The sequence below is a fragment of the Salvelinus namaycush genome, chromosome 16 (genome assembly GCF_016432855.1).
Source record: "Salvelinus namaycush isolate Seneca chromosome 16, SaNama_1.0, whole genome shotgun sequence".
NCBI classification, from domain to species: Eukaryota; Metazoa; Chordata; class Actinopteri; order Salmoniformes; family Salmonidae; genus Salvelinus; species Salvelinus namaycush.
Genome location: NC_052322.1, coordinates 37,632,955 through 37,660,490, shown reverse-complemented (window position 1 = coordinate 37,660,490; position 27,536 = coordinate 37,632,955). Strand labels below are relative to the sequence as shown.

At 43.5% G+C, this 27,536-nt stretch overlaps 1 protein-coding gene and 1 non-coding gene across 6 annotated transcripts; both read left to right on the top strand.

Moving 5' to 3' along the window:
• On the top strand, positions 1 to 26,937 carry cdk16 (cyclin-dependent kinase 16). Of its 5 annotated transcripts, none has more exons than XR_005478330.1 (18): positions 2 to 259; positions 4,902 to 5,124; positions 7,496 to 7,672; positions 9,758 to 9,891; positions 10,024 to 10,149; positions 11,734 to 11,790; positions 11,986 to 12,100; positions 12,376 to 12,470; positions 12,637 to 12,699; positions 13,238 to 13,361; positions 13,664 to 13,784; positions 13,900 to 13,997; positions 14,174 to 14,279; positions 14,378 to 14,420; positions 14,561 to 14,651; positions 14,760 to 14,837; positions 20,626 to 20,718; positions 21,984 to 26,937. XR_005478330.1 is itself a non-coding variant. In XM_039011194.1 (17 exons), exons 2-17 carry the CDS (start codon positions 5,004 to 5,006, stop codon positions 20,661 to 20,663), a joined length of 1,566 nt encoding a protein of 521 aa, XP_038867122.1. In that variant the 5' UTR covers positions 1 to 259; positions 4,902 to 5,003; the 3' UTR covers positions 20,664 to 26,937. The 5 variants fall into 5 exon arrangements, 3 of the variants coding, with proteins under 3 accessions (XP_038867122.1, XP_038867121.1, XP_038867123.1); XR_005478329.1 differs by having other exon boundaries at positions 3 to 259; positions 20,626 to 20,809; XM_039011194.1 differs by having other exon boundaries at positions 1 to 259; positions 9,758 to 9,870; positions 20,626 to 26,937.
• On the top strand, positions 2,958 to 3,033 carry trnaa-ugc. The gene has a single exon. It is a non-coding gene; the product is annotated as a tRNA-Ala (tRNA).
• Positions 26,938 to 27,536: the final 599 nt, after the last annotated feature.

The window sequence follows — 27,536 nt, the reverse complement described above, 5'->3', positions numbered from 1 at the left end:
CCACCTCTCCAATCAGCCGGAGTGAGTGACTCCAGAATCTATTCGCAGCTGCTCTACTACCCTCCGCATTTGGAACTGAACAGCTGCTAAAACGTTTGAACATTTTTTCAGAATGCGAACAGGGCATGCTGTCAGACAGGGGCGAACCGGTGCTGTATCTCAACCAGCAGAATAATGGCTGAGGACTATTGGGAGAGCACACTGGCTTTGGGATATTTTTGCTAAGATTACAAGGGCATACGGGATCTCGCGTCCTCGGGTAAGCGACAAAGCAGTCTGTCCTTGTTGCGCAAAACGGTATTTACACCGGGTTGGTTAGCTAGAATACGATTTAAAAAAATGTTTTTGTCAATAGCTACGTTCCGCCGAAAATACTTGATAGCTTGTTGCAGCAACCACTGTTGATGTCAAAAGATCGGTTTACTGTACCTCCCACTTTTAAAGCTCTTCAATCACACGTATTACAATAATTCAACATTGTCTTTGTTGAAGAATAAAACATGTCCAATGGCATGTCCGTGATCACCGCATTCTAATCATTCATAGACTTTGAATCGCTTTCATTCCAATGCATAATCAGGCGTAAATGAAACATGTTGCAAGCTAGCTGTAGTTTAGCTAGGAAGGGCCGAGCTGTGCGCAGCCACTGAAGCTAACTTGATAGCTATAGCTAACTAACTAGATCATTATTAACTTGTTAACGGCGATTACTTTTCTGTCGTGTACCATTGGTTTCTATTGCACACATTAGCTGAATGATTCTTGCATTATAGCTACGAAACCTCATAAAGCTAAACAGCTTAACCAGATAAACCTAGGTCACAAATCCTTATTTAGGATATCCCTTCAAAATGAATCGTGCGTACATAATGTGATGGACGTAACGCTACCGGGTATTTTCCTATCCTGGTCAGCTAGCTACAGCCAGTTTGTTTAGTTTTTGTCAGATGGGAACCCAGCAAACTTAAGGGTCTTTTGGGATGTCATTGGGGAGACCCTCTACACTGTGCGAATAGCTAATTTGCCTGCTTGCATGCAATTTCTAGTTTCTTGCTTGTTTTTGTCATGATTACCCCGGTTACATATGAGCTAAGGATGCACGACTAGCTGCTATGTTGTTGATTAACTGCAGTCACAAACCTCCAGGGTGCTAGTCACCTGCTGTTGACAACCTGGGCATTGCCTTCAAAACGTCATCTTGATGTTGAGCTGTCCCATCAGTACCAGGCGGGCAGGCAGCACTGTCTGATTCTCATGGTCACACTGCTCCATGTCAACAAGGTTCATGATGCACCAGTTTTAAAAGGATGTGAACACAGACACATAGGGACAACTAGACCAATCTGAGAGGATGCCAGTGCACCCGGCCAGTGTCTGTGCTCCTGCAGTGTTTTTGTAGTTTTGTTTTATTTCTTCAATTGTAAAGCGACTTTGGGTCCTTGAAAAGCGCTAGATCCCATTTATTATTATTATCATTATTATTAAGGCCAGGCCTGCCTAAAAATTATTTCTAAGAATTATTCAGGCAGGCACTTTGTTTTATTTTACATTTAGCCTAACTGCACAGGTCAAGTTAAGTTTAATGTTTCAAACACAAAGTAAATAGCCTCTTAAAATCAAATACCTCTTTGGAGTGTCTTCATCTAAGATTTCACTTCTAGATTTCCCTGCAATGGATGCCAGAGGAGAAGAAAACCTTAATCCACTCTCACCATCCAAAGTATTCCAACTATTTCAAACGTTTTCTCTGAGAATCCTTTGTGAAAAATATGATTTAGGTTAGCTAATGGTCAGTGACATACCCAATAGCCTTTCCAACAACAGTAGAACCACTTTAGATTGTTGAGATAATGATGACATTCCAAAAGAGAGGACATTCTCAACATACCTCAGGGTCTTAGTATAAACAAAGAAATTCTTACACCAGGGCTATGTAAGCCCCATAAGATGACCCTGTCCGCCCTCCTGCTCACCCCATGCCTCCAAAGTCTTCAGCACTAACACAACTGTCACCAGATAGCCTGGAAGTGCCCATTTTCTTTGGATGGTCAGCGTTCAGAGTGCATACAGAAGAAGTCCCTTTTTAGGCCAATATGCAATTTTATGGGTCACCAAGCGTCTAGCCTTCTTCAAAAGAGCAGCTTTGGAGCTGAAACTGTTGGGCATCGTCGTGCCAAATTGAGTCATTAGTCACAAGGCAAAAACATGGGCTTCTGGAGGTTTGGCACAACTTTAGTAGTCGGCCCAGTCCTGACTATCTCACAGATGCTCAAGAGACTAACTGCTATTTTTTCCCACTGGTATTTAGTATTTGCTTTTTCAGTACTATTTGAAAGATAAGTTGAGATGTAGTTTTCAAGGTCATTGAACATGTCTGTTTTCTAGTGGTTTGCTTTATATTGCAATGCAGAGTGAAATCAATACACGTGCTGTGATGCCAGGGGAGAACGACTGCCCCTTCTTATTGAAGCCACGGAAGTTCAAGTCCGACCACGGTTCTGCAGGCATTGTTAGCAGAAAACAAGATTCTCCATTATAGTGAATGAAAAAATGCCAGTCTTTGGTCAGTCTTTGTTTAAATATACAGTACCATTCAAACGTTTGGACACACCTTCTCATTCAAGGGTTTTTCTTTATTTTTACTATTTTCTACATTGTAGTATAATAGTGGACACATCACAACTATGAAAGAACACATATGGAATCATGTAGTAACCCAAATAAGTGTTAAACAAATCAACATTTATTTTATATTTGAGATTTTTCAAAGTAGCCACCCTTTGCCTTGCTGACAGCTTTGCACACTCTTGGCATTCTCTCAACCAGCTTCATGAGGTAGTCACCTGGAATGCATTTCAATGAACAGGTGTGCCTTGTTAAATGTTAATTTGTGGAATTTCTTTCTTAATGCGTTTGAGCCAGTCAGTTGTGTTGTGACAAGGTAGAGGTGGTATATAGGCCCCGTGTGGCTCAGTTGGTAGAGCATGGCGCTTGCAACGCCAGGGTTGTGGGTTCGATTCCCACGGGGGGCCAGTACAAAAAAAGTATGAATGTATGTACTTGTAAGTCGCTCTGGATAAGAGCGTCTGCTAAATGACTTAAATGTAAATGTAATGTAAATGTATACAGAAGACAGCCCTATCTGGTAAAAGACCAAGTTCATATTATGGCAAGAACAGCTCAAATAAGCAAAGAGAAACAACCGTCCATCAGAACTTTGAAAGTTTCTTAAAGTGCTGTTGCAAAAACCATCAAGCGCTATGATGAAACTGGCTCTCATGAGGACCGCCACAGGAAAGGAAGACCCAGAGGTACCTCTGCTGCAGAGGATAAGTTAGAGTTAACTGCACCTCAGATTGCAATCCAAATAAATGCTAACAGACACACCTCAATATCAACTGTTCATTGAGACTGTGTGAATCAGGTCTTCCTTTCCTGTGACGGTCGAATTGCTGCAAAGAAACCACTACTAAAGGACACCAATAAGAAGAGACTTGCTTGGACCAAGAAAGACAATTAATGGACATTAGATCTGTGGAAATCTGTCCTTTCGTCTGATGATTCCAAATTTTAGATTTTTCGTTCCAACCGCCGTGTCTTTGTGAGGCGCAGAGTAGGTTAACGGATGATCTCCGCATACGTGGTTCCCACCGTGAAGCATGAAGGAGAAGGTGTGGGGGTGCTTGCTGGTGATACTGTCTGTGATTTATTTACAATTCAAGGCACACTTAACCAGCATGGCTACCACAGCATTCTGCAGTGATACCATCCCTTCTGGTTTGCACTTAGTGGGACTATCATTTGCTTTTCAACAGGACAATGACCCAACACACATCCAGGCTGTGTAAGGGCTATTTGACCAAGAAGAAGAGTGATGTTGTGCTGCGTCAGAGATCTGGCCTCCACAATCACCCAACCTCAACCCAATTGAGATGGTTTGGGATGAGTGGGATCGCAGAGTAAAGGAAAAGCTGCAAACAAGTGCTCAGCATATGTGGGAAATCCTTCAAGGCTGTTGGAAAAGCATTCCAGGTGAAGCTGGTTGAGAGAATGCCAAGAGTGTGCATCAAGGCAAAGGGTGGCTACTTTGAAGATTTTCAAATGCAAAATATTTTTGGGGTTAAACACTTTTTTTTGGTTAAGACATGATTCCATGTGTTATTTCATAGTTTGGATGTTTTCACTATTTCCAATGTAAAAATTAAGAAAAACCCTTGAATGAGTAGGTGTGTCCAAACTTTTGACTGGTACTGTATATATATTTTTAAGACAATCATGGTACCAGTAATTGCTTCTGAAACACCAGATGTATGTCCTTCTTCTGTCACACACAGAAAAAGTTATAAGGATAATTTAGTTGCTAATGGAAGCCTGCAGTACCCTGGTCAGCCTTCAACTTGAGTTACTCAATGAGAGGGGTCAGCATTGAGCTAACCTCAACGTCATTTCCAGGAGTAGCTCAAACTGCGCACGTTATGTCTCAATGAAACGTTATCTTAACCGATTTCATTTGGCTTCAATGCGCTATTGAATCTTCACATAGGAAAGAATGGTGTCACGTGATCAATGGCTTTGTCCATTCATATATACAGTCTTTGTGTGACGCCCAGTATAGGCAAAGTCTGAATGATGAGAGCTCCCTTAATAGCAAAAGACTATCATTAGTGTCAAATCCAACCACTGAGTTCTCTCATCAGTTTGTAATCCAAATGAAGCAGCTTCTCTTCTCGAGGCCTAATCATTTCTCTTAATTGACTACTGAGGAGTGAGTGACCTGTCATCCTTTGACTGTTGTAGAGGATAATGATTATGATGTGTCAATCTTTGTTAGTAGTTCCCCCTACAGGACAGGTTAACAACTGTTTAACAATGTGTTTGTTTGTGTCTGTCTGTGCCCTCAGAGAGCTTGAATTGTGGCTACCCCTCCGCCCTCTGCGTCTCGGCCCCCGCCCTCCGCGTCTCGCCCCCCACCCTCCGCATCTCGCCCCCCGCTGCCCCCTCTGATGGACCGCATGAGGAAGATCAAGCGGCAGCTGTCCCTCACCCTGAGGGGGGGCAACAGTGGGGATAAGACCAGCGAGACCATCAGCCCTCAGGACACAGCGCACAGTCACAGTGACTCCGGTACAGTGGCTGATACAAACCAACACACACAATGACTCTGGTACAGTGACTGATACAAACCAACACACACAATGACTCTGGTACAGTGGCTGATACAAACCAACACACACAATGACTCTGGTACAGACTGACCCATACCAAGTTATCTATACAACACAATGACTCCAGTACAGGCTGACCCATACCAAGTTACCTATACAATGACTCCAGTACAGGCTGACCCATACCAAGTTACCTATACAATGACTCCAGTATAGGTTGACCCATACCAAGTTACCTATACAATGACTCCAGTACAGGCTGACCCATACCAAGTTACCTATACAATACAATGACTCCAGTACAGGTTGACCCATACTAAGTTACCTATACAATACAATGACTCCAGTACAGGCTGACCCATACCAAGTTACCTATACAATACAATGACTCCAGTATAGGCTGACCCATACCAAGTTACCTATACAATACAACTGTAGGATACTTCATCCCTTACACTGCAACAACCAATATGGCGGTATCTTTGACCAATTAGGCCTAATTGGTCAAAGAAGTAATAACTAGTGAAACTGCAGACAGCTTTGTAGTTGAATGTGCAGAATATTTAGATTAGTTTGGACCATCTTTATGCTGAAGGCGGGAGTTATTTTATCCTTCTTTTCATACTGGTGATATGAAAAACAAAATGGTGTGATGAAAAGCTCTCAAATTTAGTGATTCAACTGTTTTCTTACCAGAGACATAATGTGTCATCTCCAAATGTTTACAACTGTACTCATAAATATTTCAAATAGGTCTGCTGTAAAAGGTTACATTTCTTTCTTCTTATACAAGCATGCCACACATGACTGGGTGACCTGAAACCAATGATGACTCAGTATCATTTGTGGGAGTACTGTACATGCCACAGAGTAGTGTCACTCTTGTGCAAAGCTCTGCAGTGCAAACATTACACCCTTTTATGGCTTCTCTGCTACAGGGGATACATGGTTTAGGGTAGTGGTAGGGGTACGTCTTACCTTACCATCACTCAACAGTGTGTGTTCCTAAATTCAATCTGGAGTGCTTAGAGTGCGCTCGTAAATTCATCAGTTATTCTGCGCTCTGGCACACTCAGGCGAGAGTGCTCTGAAATTGGAGTAGATAGCCAGAGTGAATTTACGAACGCACCCACAGATTCACACACAAAATAGGCCTAGCTACACTTTTCCAAATCCTATATGGCTCCACCCTGAAGGATCTGGTGATGATGGGATGGGTGTTTGTGTAATAACGGTGCTTCTGGTTCCTGCTTGCTATTCTTAATTTAATCCGATGCATGTCTCTTCCAGCATGGCTTTCTGTGCTCTAATACTGTCTGTATTGATGCTGTCTCAGGAGGTTTCAATGAAACAACCTCAGTCTACTCAACTTGACTACCTGGTGGAAAAAAACAAAGAATTTGTGCAATAAAACCAATCTACATTTGATTTTAAAAAAACATTGAAAAACTGTTTAGAATGAAAATTAATTTGGCTTTGTGAAGTAATGAATAAAGTGCTGTTGCGTAATATAATTTACCATCAACTGTGTCCATAAGAGATTATTAGAGGCAGTAAGCATGGGCCACATCTGGCCTGTACAATGCAATGAAACCAGTTCATGCAGCTCAGAAACTTCTCAGTAACCCTGTTACTAATACTGAAGGTTTTCCTTGTCAATTGACCCCATATTTTTTGTCTTCCAGTGTGTATTAACCTCTTTTGGAAAGTGAATCGCATGCTCTGAAAGATGGACATTTGTACGTGTTTCCCCTGTTCGTTTGGTTGATCCTTTAATTTCAAGTTACCGGCTCTTTTCTTTCCTTTCCTTCCCTGTTTCTTCTCATCTTAACCACCATTACTCTGTTCCTCTCTACCAAATGTTACTGCCTACTTCTGTAACATTTTTTCTTACTTTCTGTAAAAAAAAATCTTACTTTCTGTAACATTTTTCTTACTTTCTGTAACATTTTTTCTTACTTTCTGTAACATTTTTCTTACTTTCTGTAACATTTTTCACTTTCTGTAACATTTCCACTTTTTTCCCCAATACTACATCTTCATCCATGATTTTAATTTGTTTTTCTGTTTTATTTTTCTCTTCTTTCTTTCTACACCCCTTCCCCCTTTTTTGTTGTCCTGTCTTCATCCCAATCATGATCTGTTTCCTCTTTCATTTGCTTTGTACCCCTGTCACCGATCATACCATGCCCTGCCGTGCCCTGTGTTCCCCGTCCACCTCACAACCACCTCCACCTGCATTGTCCTTCGTGACTCCCACCCGTACCCCATTCCTCCCTCCTGTGTGTGTCTCCCCTGTGTCTCTGCCTCCCCACCCTTCTCTCTCCCAGAGACCATGTCAGTGCGGGGCAGTGGCACTGGCAGTTTGCGGGGTTCAGTGCGAGGCAGTGGTGGTGGAGGCTCGTTCAGCATGCACTCCCTGCTCCAGTCGTACGGCTCCGCCCTGCGCCGACCACGCAGCCTGGGCCGCAGCCTCAGCTCCTATCTCAACCACACCACACGCCTGGGTACAAAACACTTGGCCAACACAGGGAAGGGGAATGTGTGTGTGTCTGCTCTGGGAGTGTGTATGTGACCTCTGGCCACAAGTGTGTGAGTGTGTATGTTAAGGGTGTGTCATGTTATGACTGGTCATGTTATAGACTTACAGTGCCTTCAGAAAGTATTCACACCCCTTTGACTTATTCCACATTTTCTTGTTTCAGCCTGATTTCAAAATTGACTAAATATTTATTTTTTTCTCTCACCCATCTACACACAATACCCCATAATGATATAGTGAAAACATGTTTTCTGAATTCTTTTCAAATGTGTTGAAAAGGAAATACTGAAATATCACATTAACATAAGTATTCACACCCGTGTCAATACTTTATTGAATCACCTTTGGCGTCGATTACAGCTTTCAGTCGTCTTCGGTATGTCTATCAGCTTTGCACATCTGGATTCTGGGATTTTCTCCCATTCTTCTTTGCAGATTTTCTCAAGTTCTGTTAAGTTAGGTGGGGAGCGGCAGTGAACAGCAATCTTCAAGTCTTTCTCCAGATTTTCAATGGGATTCAAGTCTGGGCCACTCAAGGACTTTCACATTCTTGTTTTGAAGCCATTCCAGCGTTGCTTTGGCTGTATGCTTGAGGTCATTGTTCTGTTGGAACGTAAAATCTTCACCCCCAGTCTAAGGTCGTTTATACTCGGAAGCAGGTTCTCATCAAGGATTTGGCTGTATTTGGCTTCTTCTATCCTTACCAGTCTCCTAGTCCCTGCCGCTGAAAAGCATCCCCATAGCATGATGCTGCCACCACCATGCTTCACGGTAGGGATGGTGTTAGATGGGTGATGAGCTGTGCCTGGTTTTCTCCAGACATAGCACTTTGCATTCAGGCCAGAGTTACATTTTTGTCTCAGCAGACCACAGCATCTTTTGCCGTCTGGTCACTCTCCCATAAAGCCCAGATTGCTAAAGTGCTGTAGAGACTTGTCCTTCTGGCAGGTTCTCCCGTCTCAGCCAAGTAACTCTGTAGTTCTGTCCGAGTGGTCATTGGATTCTTGGTCATCTCCCTGACCAAGGCCCTTCTTGCCCGATGTCTCAGTTTGGTCAGACAGCCAACTCTAGGCAGTCTGGGTAGTTATATCTTTTCCCAATGATGGAGACCACTGTGCTCTTGGAAACTTTCAACACTCTAGAAATTGTTTTCTACCCTTCCTCAGATATATGCCTCATCACAATACTATCTTGGAGATCTATGGACCATTCCTTGGACTTCATGGTATAGTTTCTGTTTTGACATGCACTGTCAACTGTGGGACCTTATATAGACAGGTGCGTTCCTTTCCAAATCAGGTCCAATAAATTGAATTTACCACAGGTGGACTCCAATCAAGTTGAAGAAACATCTCAAGGATGATCAATAGAAACAGGATGCACCTGAGCTCGATTTGAATTGTCATAGCAAAGGGGTGTGACTACTTACAGTATGTAAATTAAATATTTCATTTTTCAATATATTTGCAAACATTTCACTTTGTCATTATGGGGTATTGTGTGTAGATGGGTAAAACATTTTATATTTAATCCATGTTGAATTCAGGCTGTAACTCAGCAAAATGTGCAATAAGTCGAGGGGTATGACTACGTTCTGAAGACACTATATATGCCTGTTTTTTTTGTTTTGTCCCTGTATGGGATTAAGTTAATTACATAATTGAATACTGTTTGGAGAGTAGGTTTAAAAGCTGATAAGCACATCACACCAGTGCTGTATAACAAGTTAACAACAGTGAGCAAAAACCTCTAATAGTTGTAGTGGGAGACAACAGTGAGGAAACAAAATAAGACATCAGCGAAGAATTGCTTTACCTCTCAAATCTTACTGTGATGGTACCGCATGCTCCCCTCCAGGTGCCTTTGAACCAAAACGTTTCCCAGAAAGCAAACGTATAATGAAAGTTAACAGACACAGGGCGAGTAAAACATTATTGTCAATAGTAGTAAGATTATGATCGTTAGATTGCGATAGGACATTGAGAGCTGGTAACCCTAGAACTCTTCCATGTGGACCAGGAGTTGAGAGTGTTGCTGTGTGTTTGTACAGAGATAGTCCATGAAGATGTGAAGATCGGCTCTGATGGGGAGAGTGACCAGGTCTCGGCCACCTCTTCTGATGAAGTACACAGTCCTGTCAGGGTCCGCCTCAGGAACAACTCTGTACGCAAGATATCCACCGAGGTGCACACACTCTCACGCACACACACGCACTCACACTCTCTCATAACACTAGTAACACATGAGGTGTTTTATCCTAACTTCTAACCTTTAACCTCTAATCTTCAACCTCTAACCTTGTATATTTTCTGTTAGGATATAAACAAGCGGTTGTCCTTGCCTGCGGACATCCGTCTCCCAGATGGCTACCTAGAGAAGTTCTGTCTGAACAGTCCTCTTTTTGACAAGCCTCTGAGCCGGAGGCTAAGGAGAGTCTCCCTGGTAGGTTACTGCCCCCTCCCTCTCTGTCCTCCTCTATGTCTCCCTGGTAGGTTACTGCCCCCTCCCTCTCTGTCCTCCTCTATGTCTCCCTGGTAGGTTACTGCCCCCTCCCTCTCTGTCTGGCCCATGCTTTTTTCATGAGCTGTCTTGTCCCTGTGTGTGTTGAGCTCTTAAGACTCTCCCTCTTGCATTTTAGTTCTTGTATTTTCATGTGCACTACAATTTTGTTCTCCCTTGCGGTTATGCCTTGCTATACTGTTCCTCCACCATTTTCTTTCATTGATATTTATTCAAGGTCAGGGCTTATACATTCACTGCCAGACATCTCAACAGAAGTGGTTGCACGTGTCCTGATGAGATTGACCTTCTTTGTATCATCTTCCTGGATAAAGCCAGTCTCGTAGTTCATCTTCCTGGATAAAGCCAGTCTCGTAGTTCATCTTCCTGGATAAAGCCAGTCTCGTAGTTCATCTTCCTGGATAAAGCCAGTCTCGTAGTTCATCTTCCTGGATAAAGCCAGTCTCGTAGTTCATCTTCCTGGATAAAGCCAGTCTCGTAGTTCATCTTCCTGGATAAAGCCAGTCTCGTAGTTCATCTTCCTGGATAAAGCCAGTCTCGTAGTTCATCTTCCTGGATAAAGCCAGTCTCGTAGTTCATCTTCCTGGATAAAGCCAGTCTCGTAGTCCATCTTCCTGGATAAAGCCAGTCTCGTAGTCCATCTTCCTGGATAAAGCCAGTCTCGTAGGTCATCTTCCTGGATAAAGCCAGTCTCGTAGTTCATCTTCCTGGATAAAGCCAGTCTCGTAGGTCATCTTCTTGGATAAAGCCAGTCTCGTAGTTCATCTTCCTGGATAAAGCCAGTCTCGTAGTTCATCTTCCTGGATAAAGCCAGTCTCGTAGTTCATCTTCCTGGATAAAGCCAGTCTCGTAGGTCATCTTCCTGGATAAAGCCAGTCTCGTAGGTCATCTTCCTGGATAAAGCCAGTTTCGTAGGTCATCTTCCTGGATAAAGCCAGTCTCGTAGGTCATCTTCCTGGATAAAGCCAGTCTCGTAGTTCATCTTCCTGGATAAAGCCAGTCTCGTAGGTCATCTTCCTGGATAAAGCCAGTCTCGTAGGTCATCTTCCTGGATAAAGCCAGTCTCGTAGGTCATCTTCCTGGATAAAGCCAGTCTCGTAGGTCATCTTCCTGGATAAAGCCAGTCTCGTAGGTCATCTTCCTGGATAAAGCCAGTCTCGTAGGTCATCTTCCTGGATAAAGCCAGTTTCGTAGGTCATCTTCCTGGATAAAGCCAGTTTCGTAGGTCATCTTCCTGGATAAAGCCAGTCTCGTAGGTCATCTTCCTGGATAAAGCCAGTCTCGTAGGTCATCTTCGTGGATAAAGCCAGTCTCGTAGTTCATCTTCCTGGATAAAGCCAGTCTCGTAGTTCATCTTCCTGGATAAAGCCAGTCTCGTAGTTTGTAACAATGTTCTGGAGTCTGTCTGTCATATTTGTGAATAAACAAGCATGTTCTCATTCTGTGATTTTACATGTGGTAAGACTTCTAGAATCATCTAAAGATACAATGTGTTTTTTCTCTCAGTCAGAGATTGGCTTTGGGAAGCTGGAGACCTATGTGAAGCTGGATAAGCTAGGAGAGGTATGCTGTTACAAACATATACATTGATATTACCCTACCCCATAGTCATTGTTTATTTGCTCTTAACCTCTGCTACCAAACATTTGTCCTGGCAGTGTTGAGGTTTGCTTCTGCTACTGTTCACATGTAGTGTATGTACTGCTTATATGATGTTCTCCTACTGTAGTCTGTATGTAAGTATTGTCTCTCTCCCAGGGAACCTATGCCACGGTATACAAAGGGCGCAGCAAGCTGACTGACAACCTGGTGGCTCTGAAAGAGATCCGATTGGAGCATGAGGAGGGGGCTCCCTGCACTGCCATCAGAGAGGGTGAGACACCACGCCACCACAGGGTGGGCACTGGGCATAGTGCCCTAACACCTTTGTGTCGGGTGGGCCTGAGCCTGGGCCGCCAGCTAAAAATAAAACCCAACAGGTTGGAAAGTGGAAACCAGAGCAAGCCAAGGGAGCACTGGCTATTTACAGGATTGACCTCAGTCAACCACAGTTGCTGCTGCTGCAGCTGACCTCTGATATGGAAAGAGTTGAGGCATGCTGTATAAGTATTTTTTTCAAATCATGCGTTGGTCATCTCTCTCCCCCAGTGTCTCTGCTGAAGGATCTGAAACATGCCAACATAGTGACCCTCCACGACATCATCCACACGCAGAAGTCTCTCACGCTGGTCTTTGAGTACCTGGTGAGTCATCGTCCACACAGAAAGGAGGAGAAGCATAAGAGCATCTGACAGCGCGTCACACACGCTGTTCATCTGTCGACTCCTTACATTTTGAATGAAAACAAATCCAAATGTATTTTTGTGCCAGTGTCAAAGTTGTGTAAATGATTTGTGATTTGTCACGCAGGATAAAGACCTTAAGCAGTATCTGGAGGATTGTGGCAACTCTATCCACATGCACAATGTGAAGGTGTGGCACTCATCAGCCTACAATACCTTGATACATGATTTACATTACATTCTTTAGCATGTATCATAAAACGGAATTCTATCATTCCAGTCTGATGTATACATTTCCTTAACAATAGATGAAATGGCACGGTGCCAATAGTTTTTAAATGTGTAGTTAGTGATTAGTAGGGTCTTTATTGGTGTCTTTTGTCTTTGCACATTGTCTCCCTATGCACATTGTCTCCCTCACCTACAGTATACCTCTCATGTCTCAGTGTGTCCCTGTGTCTCCGGGTGGTCTGTGGTATTGTCATATCTTTGCAGACTTCTTATCTTATGTCTGTTACTGTGTCTCTGGGTGGTCTGTGGTATTGTCATGTCTTTGCAGACTTCTTATCTCATGTCTGTTACTGTGTCTCTGGGTGGTCTGTGGTATTGTCATGTCTTTGCAGACTTCTTATCTCATGTCTGTTACTGTGCCTCTGGGTGGTCTGTGGTATTGTCATGTCTTTGCAGACTTCTTATCTCATGTCTGTTACTGTGCCTCTCCTCCTCAGCTCTTCCTGTTCCAGCTGCTGCGTGGCCTCAACTACTGCCACCGCCGCAAAGTCCTCCACAGAGACCTCAAACCCCAGAACCTGCTCATCAACGACCGCGGAGAGCTCAAACTGGCTGACTTTGGTCAGTACCTCTAACTGTACAGACAGTCTTATCACCACACCCCAGAAGTCTCTGTAGAACCAGAGTGTTATCTGTAGTGCCTCAGTTTAACGTTCTCAACAATCTGTTGAGAGTAACGACAAAACAATGTGTTCAGAAAAAAGGACATCCATTTTTTTGTTGGTAGCACGACATACGCAAAAAGAGTTTTGCCGGTGTAATAAGCCAATATGCCCCAAGAGCCTCTCCCATAAACTGTCCTGTTAAAATGTTAAGCTTCTTTCAAACGTTTTGTTGAATAGTGAATCATGCTTTTGTCTCAGGCCTGGCCCGGGCTAAGTCCATTCCCACCAAGACCTACTCCAACGAGGTGGTGACGCTATGGTACCGTCCCCCAGACATCCTCCTAGGAAGCACTGACTACTCAACGCAGATAGATATGTGGTAAGAATAAACTATTGGTCATAGCCAATCGGGTTGATATTGAAGTTTCGTTATAACATTCTATTCTAAAATGTCAGTAAAGTTGTTATAGTAACGTTATATTTTGACTCTGTAGGGGAGTGGGTTGTATCTTCTATGAGATGTCTACAGGCCGCCCCCTGTTTCCTGGCTCCACAGTGGAGGAGGAGCTGCACTTCATCTTTAAACTGCTAGGTGAGACTGTACCCCCGTCACTGCCCAACTTGGTCCATGGTGTGGCCCTGCCCTTTGAAGGAAGTGAGACGGGGAGAAATGCCATTTGGCACCATTAAGGACATAAACGGACATAAAACATCCCTTCCTTTTCAATGTCTTGAGAGTTGAAGCACTTGTGTTTGTGTCTGCTCCAGGTACACCCAATGAGACATCCTGGCCTGGAATCACCTCCAACGAGGAATTCATCTCGTACAACTACCCCCGGTACAGAGCCGACTCTCTACGGAATCACACACCAAGGTGATGCAGTGCTCGGCACTGACTGTTTATGACACGTTAGACCTGCTCGTTCATTGAGTGTTACTTTAATTTGTTGTGTATTTGTTGTTTATTCCTAGACTGGACAATGAAGGAGTGGAACTGCTGTCCAAACTGCTGCAGGTGAGACCACCCCTGTGGCAACATTGTCGTCATTGACAAACTCCCATCTCACCTTTTTAGATAATCTTTATGATCGTCCTGGAGGTGTTCGTTGCCATTAGCAACAGTAGAGTGAAGCTGTGTGTCCGTCTGTGTTTCAGTTTGAGGGAAAGAAGCGCATCTCAGCAGAGGAGGCCATGAGGCATCCATACTTCCACAGTCTGGGAGACCGAGTGATCACACTGCCTGACAGTGAGTCGGCCTTCACTCCTCCACACATGACTCACACACATTATTAACAGCAGTGTAGTCTCATGTCATTGGTAAATAATTGTATAATATGAACGTATCCTCTCCTAGCTACATCAATATTTTCACTTCAAGACATTCAGCTGGAGAAGGAGCCCGGAGGTAGAAGCAGCTCCTTGTCTGATTCAGGTAAGTTCCTCTCTTTACAGTTGTATTTCATCCCATAAACTAAATGTCTTATTTTAATGTCCCAACTTCCTTGTACAAAATGTAAACTTAATGGCTACATCACTGTGTTCCAGAGCTCGTACAGGGATGCCTAAGGTTCCGGCACACCTTAGGTATATTCAGTTCACTTCCTTCTCTCATGAGGAGGCCGCGAACCATCCCCTCCTTTCCCCTCTGATGCACTTCAATGTGTCAGTCTATCATCCCATGGCTTTTAACAATGAATATGTAACCATTCTCAAAACACCTCCTTAGATTTTGAGGCTAGAAGAATATTGTATGTCAAGAGTACTTTACATTATGTCAAGACTACTTTACACGATACTTGACATTTATTTACATGTGTACATCCATACAGAGCACGTTAGGTGGTCTTCACTTTCAATGGAAATTCCTACTGTTCATCGTAATACACACTCATACACAATAATTTAAAGAAAGGAGTAGCAAGAGCAGTGCACTCAGATATTTAAGTATGCTAGGCTAGCTTTTTTATGCCAATGCTTTTGGGCTCATGAACATAGCCTCAGACGTTTGTTAGAAATGAACACAAACAGCATGCATCACTGAACAGCACCTTGAATACAAGACTATCCTCAAACAAACACCAAGTCACATCACATCAACAGGGCTAGTGCACAGTACTACACCTCTGAATGGTTATAGGTTTTATTTGCTAAAATAGCTGTTTCTGGTTGGTCCCCTGTTCTTCCTGGTTGTGTTTGATTTGTTGAAAACATGCCTGCCCTCAGCTCTGACTCAGGAGCATTCAGTCCCCTGGTCATTATGCGTTGTAGTTAGCCCACCTCAGACCTGGTCATTATGCGTTGTAGTTAGCCCACCTCAGACCTGGTCATTATGCGTTGTAGTTGGCCCACCTCAGACCTGGTCATTATGCGTTGTAGTTAGCCCACCTCAGACCTGGTCATTATGCGTTGTAGTCAGCCCACCTCAGACCTGGTCATTATGCGTTGTAGTTAGCCCACCTCAGACCTGGTCATTATGCGTTGTAGTCAGCCCACCTCAGACCTGGTCATTATGCGTTGTAGTCAGCCCACCTCAGACCTGGTCATTATGCGTTGTAGTCGGCCCACCTCAGACCTGGTCATTATGCGTTGTAGTCGGCCCACCTCAGACCTGGTCATTATGCGTTGTAGTCGGCCCACCTCAGACCTGGTCATTATGCGTTGTAGTCAGCCCACCTCAGACCTGGTCATTATGCGTTGTAGTTGGCCCACCTCAGACCTGGTCATTATGCGTTGTAGTCGGCCCACCTCAGACCTGGTCATTATGCGTTGTAGTCAGCCCACCTCAGACCTGGTCATTATGCGTTGTAGTCAGCCCACCTCAGACCTGGTCATTATGCGTTGTAGTTAGCCCACCTCAGACCTGGTCATTATGCGTTGTAGTCGGCCCACCTCAGACCTGGTCATTATGCGTTGTAGTCAGCCCACCTCAGACCTGGTCATTATGTGTTGTAGTCAGCCCACCTCAGACCTGGTCATTATGCGTTGTAGTCAGCCCACCTCAGACCTGGTCATTATGTGTTGTAGTCAGCCCACCTCAGACCTGGTCATTATGCGTTGTAGTCAGCCCACCTCAGACCTGGTCATTATGTGTTGTAGTCAGCCCACCTCAGACCTGGTCATTATGCGTTGTAGTCAGCCCACCTCAGACCTGGTCATTATGCGTTGTAGTCGGCCCACCTCAGACCTGGTCATTATGTGTTGTAGTCGGCCCACCTCAACCTGGTCATTATGCGTTGTAGTTAGCCCACCTCAGACCTGGTCATTATGCGTTGTAGTCGGCCCACCTCAACCTGGTCATTATGCGTTGTAGTCGGCCCCCCTCAACCTGGTCATTATGCGTTGTAGTCGGCCCCCCTCAACCTGGTCATTATGCGTTGTAGTCGGCCCACCTCAGACCTGGTCATTATGCGTTGTAGTTGGCCCACCTCAGACCTGGTCATTATGCGTTGTAGTTAGCCCACCTCAGACCTGGTCATTATGCGTTGTAGTTAGCCCACCTCAGACCTGGTCATTATGCGTTGTAGTTGGCCCACCTCAGACCTGGTCATTATGCGTTGTAGTCGGCCCACCTCAGACCTGGTCATTATGCGTTGTAGTCGGCCCACCTCAGACCTGGTCATTATGCGTTGTAGTCAGCCCACCTCAGACCTGGTCATTATGCGTTGTAGTCGGCCCACCTCAGACCTGGTCATTATGCGTTGTAGTTAGCCCACCTCAACCTGGTCATTATGCGTTGTAGTCGGCCCACCTCAGACCTGGTCATTATGCGTTGTAGTTGGCCCACCTCAGACCTGGTCATTATGCGTTGTAGTTAGCCCACCTCAGACCTGGTCATTATGCGTTGTAGTTAGCCCACCTCAGACCTGGTCATTATGCGTTGTAGTTGGCCCACCTCAGACCTGGTCATTATGCGTTGTAGTCGGCCCACCTCAGACCTGGTCATTATGCGTTGTAGTCGGCCCACCTCAGACCTGGTCATTATGCGTTGTAGTCGGCCCACCTCAGACCTGGTCATTATGCGTTGTAGTTGGCCCACCTCAGACCTGGTCATTATGCGTTGTAGTCGGCCCATCTCAGACCTGGTCATTATGCGTTGTAGTTAGCCCACCTCAGACCTGGTCATTATGCGTTGTAGTCAGCCCACCTCAGACCTGGTCATTATGCGTTGTAGTCAGCCCACCTCAGACCTGGTCATTATGCGTTGTAGTCGGCCCACCTCAGACCTGGTCATTATGCGTTGTAGTCGGCCCACCTCAGACCTGGTCATTATGCGTTGTAGTCGGCCCACCTCAGACCTGGTCATTATGCGTTGTAGTCGGCCCACCTCAGACCTGGTCATTATGCGTTGTAGTCGGCCCACCTCAACCTGGTCATTATGCGTTGTAGTCGGCCCACCTCAGACCTGGTCATTATGCGTTGTAGTCGGCCCACCTCAGACCTGGTCATTATGCGTTGTAGTTGGCCCACCTCAGACCTGGTCATTATGCGTTGTAGTTAGCCCACCTCAGACCTGGTCATTATGCGTTGTAGTCGGCCCACCTCAGACCTGGTCATTATGCGTTGTAGTCGGCCCACCTCAGACCTGGTCATTATGCGTTGTAGTCGGCCCACCTCAGACCTGGTCATTATGCGTTGTAGTCGGCCCACCTCAGACCTGGTCATTATGCGTTGTAGTCGGCCCACCTCAGACCTGGTCATTATGCGTTGTAGTCGGCCCACCTCAGACCTGGTCATTATGCGTTGTAGTCGGCCCACCTCAGACCTGGTCATTATGCGTTGTAGTCGGCCCACCTCAGACCTGGTCATTATGCGTTGTAGTCGGCCCACCTCAGACCTGGTCATTATGCGTTGTAGTCGGCCCACCTCAGACCTGGTCATTATGCGTTGTAGTCGGCCCACCTCAGACCTGGTCATTATGCATTGTAGTCGGCCCACCTCAGACCTGGTCATTATGCGTTGTAGTCGGCCTACCTCAGACCTGGTCATTATGCGTTGTAGTTAGCCCACCTCAGACCTGGTCATTATGCGTTGTAGTCGGCCCACCTCAGACCTGGTCATTATGCGTTGTAGTCGGCCCACCTCAGACCTGGTCATTATGCGTTGTAGTTAGCCCACCTCAGACCTGGTCATTATGCGTTGTAGTCGGCCCACCTCAGACCTGGTCATTATGTGTTGTAGTCAGCCCACCTCAGACCTGGTCATTATGCGTTGTAGTTGGCCCACCTCAGACCTGGTCATTATGCGTTGTAGTTAGCCCACCTCAGACCTGGTCATTATGCGTTGTAGTTAGCCCACCTCAGACCTGGTCATTATGCGTTGTAGTCGGCCCACCTCAGACCTGGTCATTATGTGTTGTAGTTAGCCCACCTCAGACCTGGTCATTATGCGTTGTAGTCAGCCCACCTCAGCCCACCTCAGACCTGGTCATTATGCGTTGTAGTCAGCCCAGCTCAGACCTGGTCAGTAGTGATGGAGAATGAGCTTCTCATAAGAGTCTGCTTCCCTTAACCTCCCGCCTGAGGAGCTCTCACTGGACCCAGCCAATCAGAGAATTATTATTTGTGTTCTCTTGGCTGCATTGTTTTCTGGACTTTTACCACTTTTTCTCCCCTATTTCATGATATCTAATTGGTAGTTAGTCTTCTCCCATCGCTGCAACTCCCCTATGGACTCGGGAGAGACGAAGGTCGAGAGCCGTGCGTCCTCCGAAACACGACCCTGCCAAGCCGCACTGCTTCTTGACACACTGCTCTCTTAATCCGGAAGCCAGCCTCACCAATGTGTCGGAGGAAACACCGTCCAGCTGGCGACCGAAATCAGCTTGCCGGCACCTGGCTCGCCACAAGGGGTCGCTAGAGCGCGATGGGACAAGGAAATCCTGGCCAGCAATACCCTCCCCTAACCCGGACGACGCTGGGCCAATTGTGCGCCGGCTGTGACACAGCCTGGGATTGAACCCGGGTCTGTAGTGACACCTCAAGCACTGCGATGCAGTGCCTTAGACCGCTGAGCCACTCGGGAGGCCATGCTGTCTTTTAGTGGGGAAAACAATTCCTTTTTACCAAATGTAATAAAGCACAGACTACTAAACCCCTGCTCAACAATGAAAATCAATAACCAAATTATGCCCAACACACACATGCAGTAAAAAATGTGAAGAGAAATCAATTGGCCTGTTGCTTACATAATCCAAATATCAGCTATGGATAAAATGTGTGTTGTTTTGTAACACACGGCTATAATGAGAAATTCATGATTACATAATTTCCTGCATTAATTATTCATACGTCTTTCTGAGGGGTGTTCTGCTCTCTCACCCTAAACTCGTTCCTGTTATATCACAGAGGAAGGGTTAACCGTCCTGAAGTCTAACTCCTGATTTAGCCTGAGGAGTCAGGAGTGGGGTGATAATGAGAGGGTGGATCTCTGACTCATTCTCATTTACAACACTGCTGCTATTCTATCTACTTGAAGCTTATCAACAATGCGGAAGGGAAAAGTACAGTTTACTTCAACTATGTTTGACGTTAATACTGTGCAATACTCTGTATATTTTTATAGTTTTTTTTTTACATGCAAAAAATGTACCCCTTTTGGCCTCCCAGGACTTGGTGTATTTGAGATGAGTTCAGAGTAATTTACATTTCTCCCCTTCCTGACACACCAAAGGGGAATGCTGATGTGACATATTGCCTGTAGGGACCTTACCCACTGAGTTGTCCTGTATGAAAACCCTATGTTTGTTCCTGCTCCTCTCTCTCTCTCTCTCTCTGGGCCAACGCCCTGATAGATCATTCAGCATGGTTACCAAACACATTCATCTGTTTCAACACTGAATTTGTATTGTGGGCCCTGTTTTGACAATGCAAAGTGAAAATACGGCACTAGTGTCAAATAATACCGTAATGCTCCCAATATCTGTACTTGAATTTATTTCAAATATTTCTGTGACATCCATGGAGGGCAGCGGTAATTAATGATGGTTTGGATGCGGATACAAAACACACATTTGTGTTGAATTTTGACACAAGTGCTACTTATTTCCGTTGTCAACGTATCACTGTGTGTGCTGTATGTCTTCATACGGTATCTCCTTTGTCAGCAGCTCTCTTACCCTGATGGAACCTTCTCCCTCTGGTCTCTGTTCAAGTACCTGTGATGTTGAGTGTTCCTCCTGGGATCTGTCTGTCAGTCCTCTCACTGTCTCTCTCTTCTCACAGTGAACAGCATATCTCGACGACAGAGCCTGCTTTTCTGAGTGGAGTGAGAGAAAGACGGACGAACGAGAGGACGGGAAGCTGAGACATTTCCGTGTGCGATGAAGGGATACATATTCATCTTTATACCTTTTGAATTGTCATTGTTGGTCCATTTAGTGTTGAGAGGTTCACTAGCTGTTTACATGTAAGACGAGGCTGTTTTTCTTCTTTGTTTGCTCTCAATATGCACTCTCTCCTCTATATAGAAACGTTTACTGTCAGACACACTTTTACCATCACGTATACTGTAAATGCTGACGGGCAAAGAAAGCCTTACCATTTTTCCTTGTATAGCTAACTACTGTGATCTTTAGTTTACAGGCTGACATAATTGCAGTCCTGTATAATTAAATTTAGACATGTCAGGACATTCTTTGAATGCAATAATCATCACCCGTACATTTTAATGGATTTGGACCAAAGTTTTCGACTCACTTAAATTATGCACAATGCTATTGTAATACCCCTAGCTAGAACCTTTCAAATTTGTATTGTATAATACCACAATGAAGGAATAATTTGAAAAATGACAAGGCTTGAATAAGTGTTGATTAGAGTTGTCTTTTAACTGAGGGAGGAATAATACGGTGAGGCTGTAGTGTCTCACCTTGGTCTTCCACACTCCCATTTCCACCACAGCAAGGTATTTACAGTCTATCCCTCCCATTTCCACCACAGCAAGGTATTTACAGTCTATCCCTCCCATTTCCACCACAGCAAGGTATTACAGTCTATCCCTCCCATTTCCACCACAGCAAGGTATTAGTCTATCCCTCCCATTTCCACCACAGCAAGGTATTACAGTCTATCCCTCCCATTTCCACCACAGCAAGGTATTAGTCTATCCCTCCCATTTCCACCACAGCAAGGTATTACAGTCTATCCCTCCCATTTCCACCACAGCAAGGTATTACAGTCTATCCCTCCCATTTCCACCACAGCAAGGTATTACAGTCTATCCCTCCCATTTCCACCACAGCAAGGTATTACAGTCTATCCCTCCCATTTCCACCACAGCAAGGTATTACAGTCTATCCCTCCCATTTCCACCACAGCAAGGTATTACAGTCTATCCCTCCCAGCTCCGTAATCATTGAAGGGGGATATTAGTTTAGTACCAGGTAGATTAATCCCAACAGTGGCATTTGGGGGAAATCGTCATGTTGTATTTATTTATTTATTTTCATACTGCTGTGCTTGGCTGATACGGTACAATGGTTTGAAAGAAAAATGCAGCACTTCTGTTCTATTTTCACACCACGTTTTGCAGCTCTCCGAGGAATCCATAGCACTTACAGGAATTCTCCTCATTCTTGCAGGAATTCTGGAATTTGGGGAACCGTTGTACCAAAAACCTGGAGATGGACTTATCTTTATTGATTATATAGACATGCATCCAATACAAATTGAGCTTCCACAGTGAAACATCACAACCCTGATAGGTTTAATGACTCTTTAGGGCACAGGGTACAGTATTGTTGGGTGTAATGTAATTGTGTTTACACATCTACCTGTTTGGAGTGAACGAGACAGTCTGCATATTGCCCCACTGTGTACAGAGTGATGTGTGGTCTTCATTCTGAGGAGAGTGAGAGAGTGCACCAGACACAGTGGCACTACTTTTACATCGCCTGTAGTTAGCCCACCTATTAACCATAGCTGTTGTTCTAAAGCAGTGGTTCCCAACCTTTTATCGTTTACCTTACCACCAACTGAAATTTTTCTCTGCCGAAGTACCCCGTGTACATTTTACCAGTAGGCCTATGGTCTCATGAGTCTTCTCAAGTACCCCCTGTGGATAGGCCAAGTTCCCCTGGTTGGGAACCACTGTTCTAAAGCTCTTCAGTATGTGGAATCTGTGAAAACCAAAGTGAACATGCATAAAACTGTCATCTGAAATTTCTGGCTCGTCATTTTGAATGGGGATAGATGATGTGTTTCAAACCTCAAATAACCAAAGTATACATTTTTGGATTGAGGCGGTAACTTGGAGAGAAATGCAGTTGGTTATGAATTCTCACCATCTCAACCATTGGGTTAGTTTGGTGGGTTGGGGTGTGATCCTAGCAGCGAGATGTTGTGAACTTAGTAAGTGTGAATGAGTGAGCGTGTGCTGTCTGGGTGCGTGTGTGTGTGTGAGAGAGTCAGACGGTCAGAGCAGAGGATATGTGTCGTGAAGCACGGCAATGTTATATTGTGGAAAAAGAATATGGTATGTTGTAAATAACCTTAGATTATTTTACGGAAATGAGCAGAGGACTGTGCAATGAGATGAGGATACTCTTCTCATTGTCATTTTGAAGATAAGAATATAGTTTTCTTACGATGATCATTGATTATATTGTTATTGTGTTCTTATTCTTTTAATGAGAAAAGGTTTATTTGTTCATAGAATACATAATCAGTGTAGATATTTGGATTTTATGTTTATAATTAGTTTTCTCTGATGGTGAAAGGGGCTCTTCCATATACATTGTCATAAGAAGCATGGATATGTTGCCATGGAAGGGCTAATAGGTTGTGGTCCTGAAGTCGCCTCTTGTCCCATTTTATATTTCGCAATAACTGTTGTACTCCGCAATAACAAGTTGTACAGTACGTGATCCCTGTCCAAATTTACCAGTGGATTGAATACTTTATATCTAACACACAAACAATGAAGTCACAACTTTAAGTAGAACAAAAAAATACTGGAGACTGTTTTATTGCCCATTGTCACTTTTACATTTGGATTCAAATAGTGAGATTTTGATATCACTGTTGACAAAGCGCTTCGTTTTTTTTATTGAGCCAAGAAACAAGAAACTTCTTGTAGTTTTCAGTATTGATAAAACTGTTTGACATTTCTTTATAAAGCAAAACAAGTTCAATTCTAAGGTGTAGTGTATGTGCCGAGGTTAAGACGGTGTTCTTCAGTTGTCAAGGAGAGTTGAATTACAGATTGGACAATGCAATGAGACTTGGTTTTGAAGCAACTTTACCATACAGCCCAGCATATCTAATGGGCATGTGATGTGTTGATGAGGTTGAAAAGGTATGAACATGTACTGTAAACTGGTGTGTGTGTATACATATGTAGGTACTGTACTGTAAAACATACAATTTGAAAAGGAATTTAAACAAACACAAGCAATACATTTGGCAAATGTCTGATGCAGAAGCCTGCCAAACAAGTTGGTGCTCTGATAGCATTTAGGAATGGCATGTTATGGGGAGGCTACAGTACACAGCATTGTGATAGGATGTTCTTCCTATAGTTGGTTGGGAAAACTGGGCCATATTCAGTAGGTATAACACTACAGGAAGTTGCAGATATAAATAGAATGTAGCCTATGGAGCAACCAACACATTAGACTGACATTTTTCTCTGACACGTTCTTCATGGCTGCACCTCTGAATATGTTTTAGATCTGTGTGTATATTGTATGAATATGTAAATGCTCAAGATGTCTTGTGAAGAGAATGTTTTGGTTGATAGGCTCCGTCCACTGTGTGTCAAAACTGGATTTGAATATTCAAAAGCTCTTTGGATTGCGGCAATAGTTATTATTTTTCCCATCTGAGCAGCGGTTTGGAAAGGACTACAGTGTAAATTGTCAAGTGAAATACCACACCATCATGAACCTGTGGTTATATCGGTGACACACTGAAATACCACACCATCATGAACCTGTGGTTATATCGGTGACACACTGAAATACCACACCATCATGAACCTGTGGTTATTATATCGGTGACACACTGAAATACCACACCATCATGAACCTGTGGTTATTATATCGGTGACACACTGAAATACCACACCATCATGAACCTGTGGTTATTATATCGGTGACACACTGAAATACCACACCATCATGAACCTGTGGTTATTATATCGGTGACACACTGAAATACCACACCATCATGAACCTGTGGTTATTATATCGGTGACACACTGAAATACCACACCATCATGAACCTGTGGTTATTATATCGGTGACACACTGAAATACCACACCATCATGAACCTGTGGTTATTATATCGGTGACACACTGAAATACCACACCATCATGAACCTGTGGTTATTATATCGGTGACACACTGAAATACCACACCATCATGAACCTGTGGTTATTATATCGGTGACACACTGAAATACCACACCATCATGAACCTGTGGTTATTATATCGGTGACACACTGAAATACCACACCGTCAGGAACCTGTGGTTATTATATCGGTGACACTGAAATACCACACCATCATGAACCTGTGGTTATTATATCGGTGACACACTGAAATACCACACCGTCATGAACCTGTGGTTATTATATCGGTGACACACTGAAATACCACACCGTCATGAACCTGTGGTTATTATATCGGTGACACTGAAATACCACACCATCATGAACCTGTGGTTATTATATCGGTGACACTGAAATACCACACCGTCATGAACCTGTGGTTATTATATCGGTGACACTGAAATACCACACCGTCATGAACCTGTGGTTATTATATCGGTGACACACTGAAATACCACACCGTCATGAACCTGTGGTTATTATATCGGTGACACACTGAAATACCACACCGTCATGAACCTGTGGTTATTATATCGGTGACACACTGAAATACTGCACCGTCATGAACCTGTGGTTATTATATCGGTGACACTGAAATACCACACCGTCATGAACCTGTGGTTATTATATCGGTGACACACTGAAATACCACACCGTCATGAACCTGTGGTTATTATATCGGTGACACACTGAAATACCACACCGTCATGAACCTGTGGTTATTATATCGGTGACACACTGAAATACCACAGATATATGGCTGACTGTTGAGAGCACCCTTCTGGGTAGCGATACACAATCTTCCAGGACTTGTCAGATGGACTAGATACAGCAAAAAACAGAGCTTGGCACATTTGCTTTATGGAAGCAAAATAATTCACGCAAATGCTTTATTTCTTCACAACTACATACATTTAGTCAGACAATATAAGAAAATATTTAGTCACTGGCCAATGTAATGTTTGCTCCTGTTTATCCACTCTTTTGAGTGTCTGAATCTTTTAATGTAACTGTACTACAAACACTTATCCACAAATAATGCCATTCGGAATAGTATTTTATGAATGTAATTGTCCTCCTGAGGTTTGATTTAGCCAAAGTTTCACTTCAATTAAATGGGCGTGTATCAATGTTCTTCAGCACATCACGATTCCAGCTCACCCCAGTGAATTGGGAGGATTAATTATACTATAGACAGATTATTTTGATTCATTTAACACAACCTGAGGAACTTGGTTATATGAGCTGTTAGTATATTCCCCATTAAAACAAAACATTTACAAACCACAATTTTGAACAGATGATTACAGCATTGGTTGTGTAATTCTCCTTTTATAAAAAAAATATTTTGGTGATATAACGCTATGTTATATTGTCCGCATCTGTACATTTCTAATTTTATTACCTTTTGACTGGATTTATTAAGATATTTCATAGTCTCTACCGGTTGATATACTGTTAATCAACAAAAAATGTGTACCACACAGCTATAAATGCACGCCTCAATGTGTATTGTAAAAGAGCTTTGCTTTTGGCTGCCATCAGCTTTTGCCTCAGTCCAATACCAAAGTTATCTGCAATATTGCATGATATGATTCTTCCGAACTTTGCTCAGAAGCTGTCAAATTGCTCTGTGTGTCTTTAAGTCAGCCATTTCCTTCCAAGTAACTGCAAACTATAAATTGCTTTATTGAGTCCACATACAGTGCTGTGAAAGTCTTTGCCCCTTTCTGATTTTCTCTATTTTTGACATTGAATGTTACCGGATCTTTTATCTGGTAACATTCACATTTTATGTTGCTGAGTTAAAGCAGTTCTGCATGGAAGAGTGGGCCAAAATTGCCCCACAGCGATGTGAGAGACTGATCAACAACTGCATGAAGCGATTTGTTGCAGTCATTGCAGCTTAAGGTGGCACAACCAGTTGTTGACTGTAAGGTGGCAATTACTTTTTTACACAGAGGCATTGAGTGTTTCATAACTTTATTAAATAAGTATAAAATTGTTATTTGTGTACACAGGTTTTGGTTGAAGATCTGATAACATTCAATATCAAAAATATGCAAAAATGTAAAGAAATCAGAAAAGGGGCAAATACTTTTTCACTGCACTGCACTTGTTACAATTTAAGTATGGAAAAGTATCTTGAATATATAAATGTTGTAAGATGTTAATTCTATGTATTCAAAAATATATAGCTCAATAAAGTTGTACATTTCTCAAGATTGTTATCTGGTTTGTGGTGTTATTCAATATTGTATATCACATTTAAATAAATTATCTGGGCTCCCGAAAGGACTGAACTTATCTAATATATAAACAACTTTTGGAAAGCTCATATTCTGAGCTAGCCATTAAAAAAGTTCACAGATCGAATTAAATCTAAACAACTCTTCAACTGAAATAGAATATTTAAAAATATGACCTTGGAATCCTGTAATCCGAACCATCAATTTAAACATGTTTATTTTCTTCACAGACTGTATTTAACACCAAGGAAACTTTTTTTACGATGAAATTGGCCCCAACTCCCAACTGTTCAGTGTCCCCTAAATCAGACACATTCCTTCATTTGATGTGGGAGTGCCCTGCAGTTAAATGCTTCTGGGGAAAAGTTACAAAATTCAGTTCGAAGTGCATACATTTAAATATTCAATGCTTTGCATCTATAGTTGCTTAACGATGATAACTCATTGAATCTCTCAATCAGAGAAGATTACTGCTGGCACCACCTCACTTTCTCCCATTTAACCAGTGGATACAGTTACTATTAGAAGTTATAACAGGATTATCAATAGCGA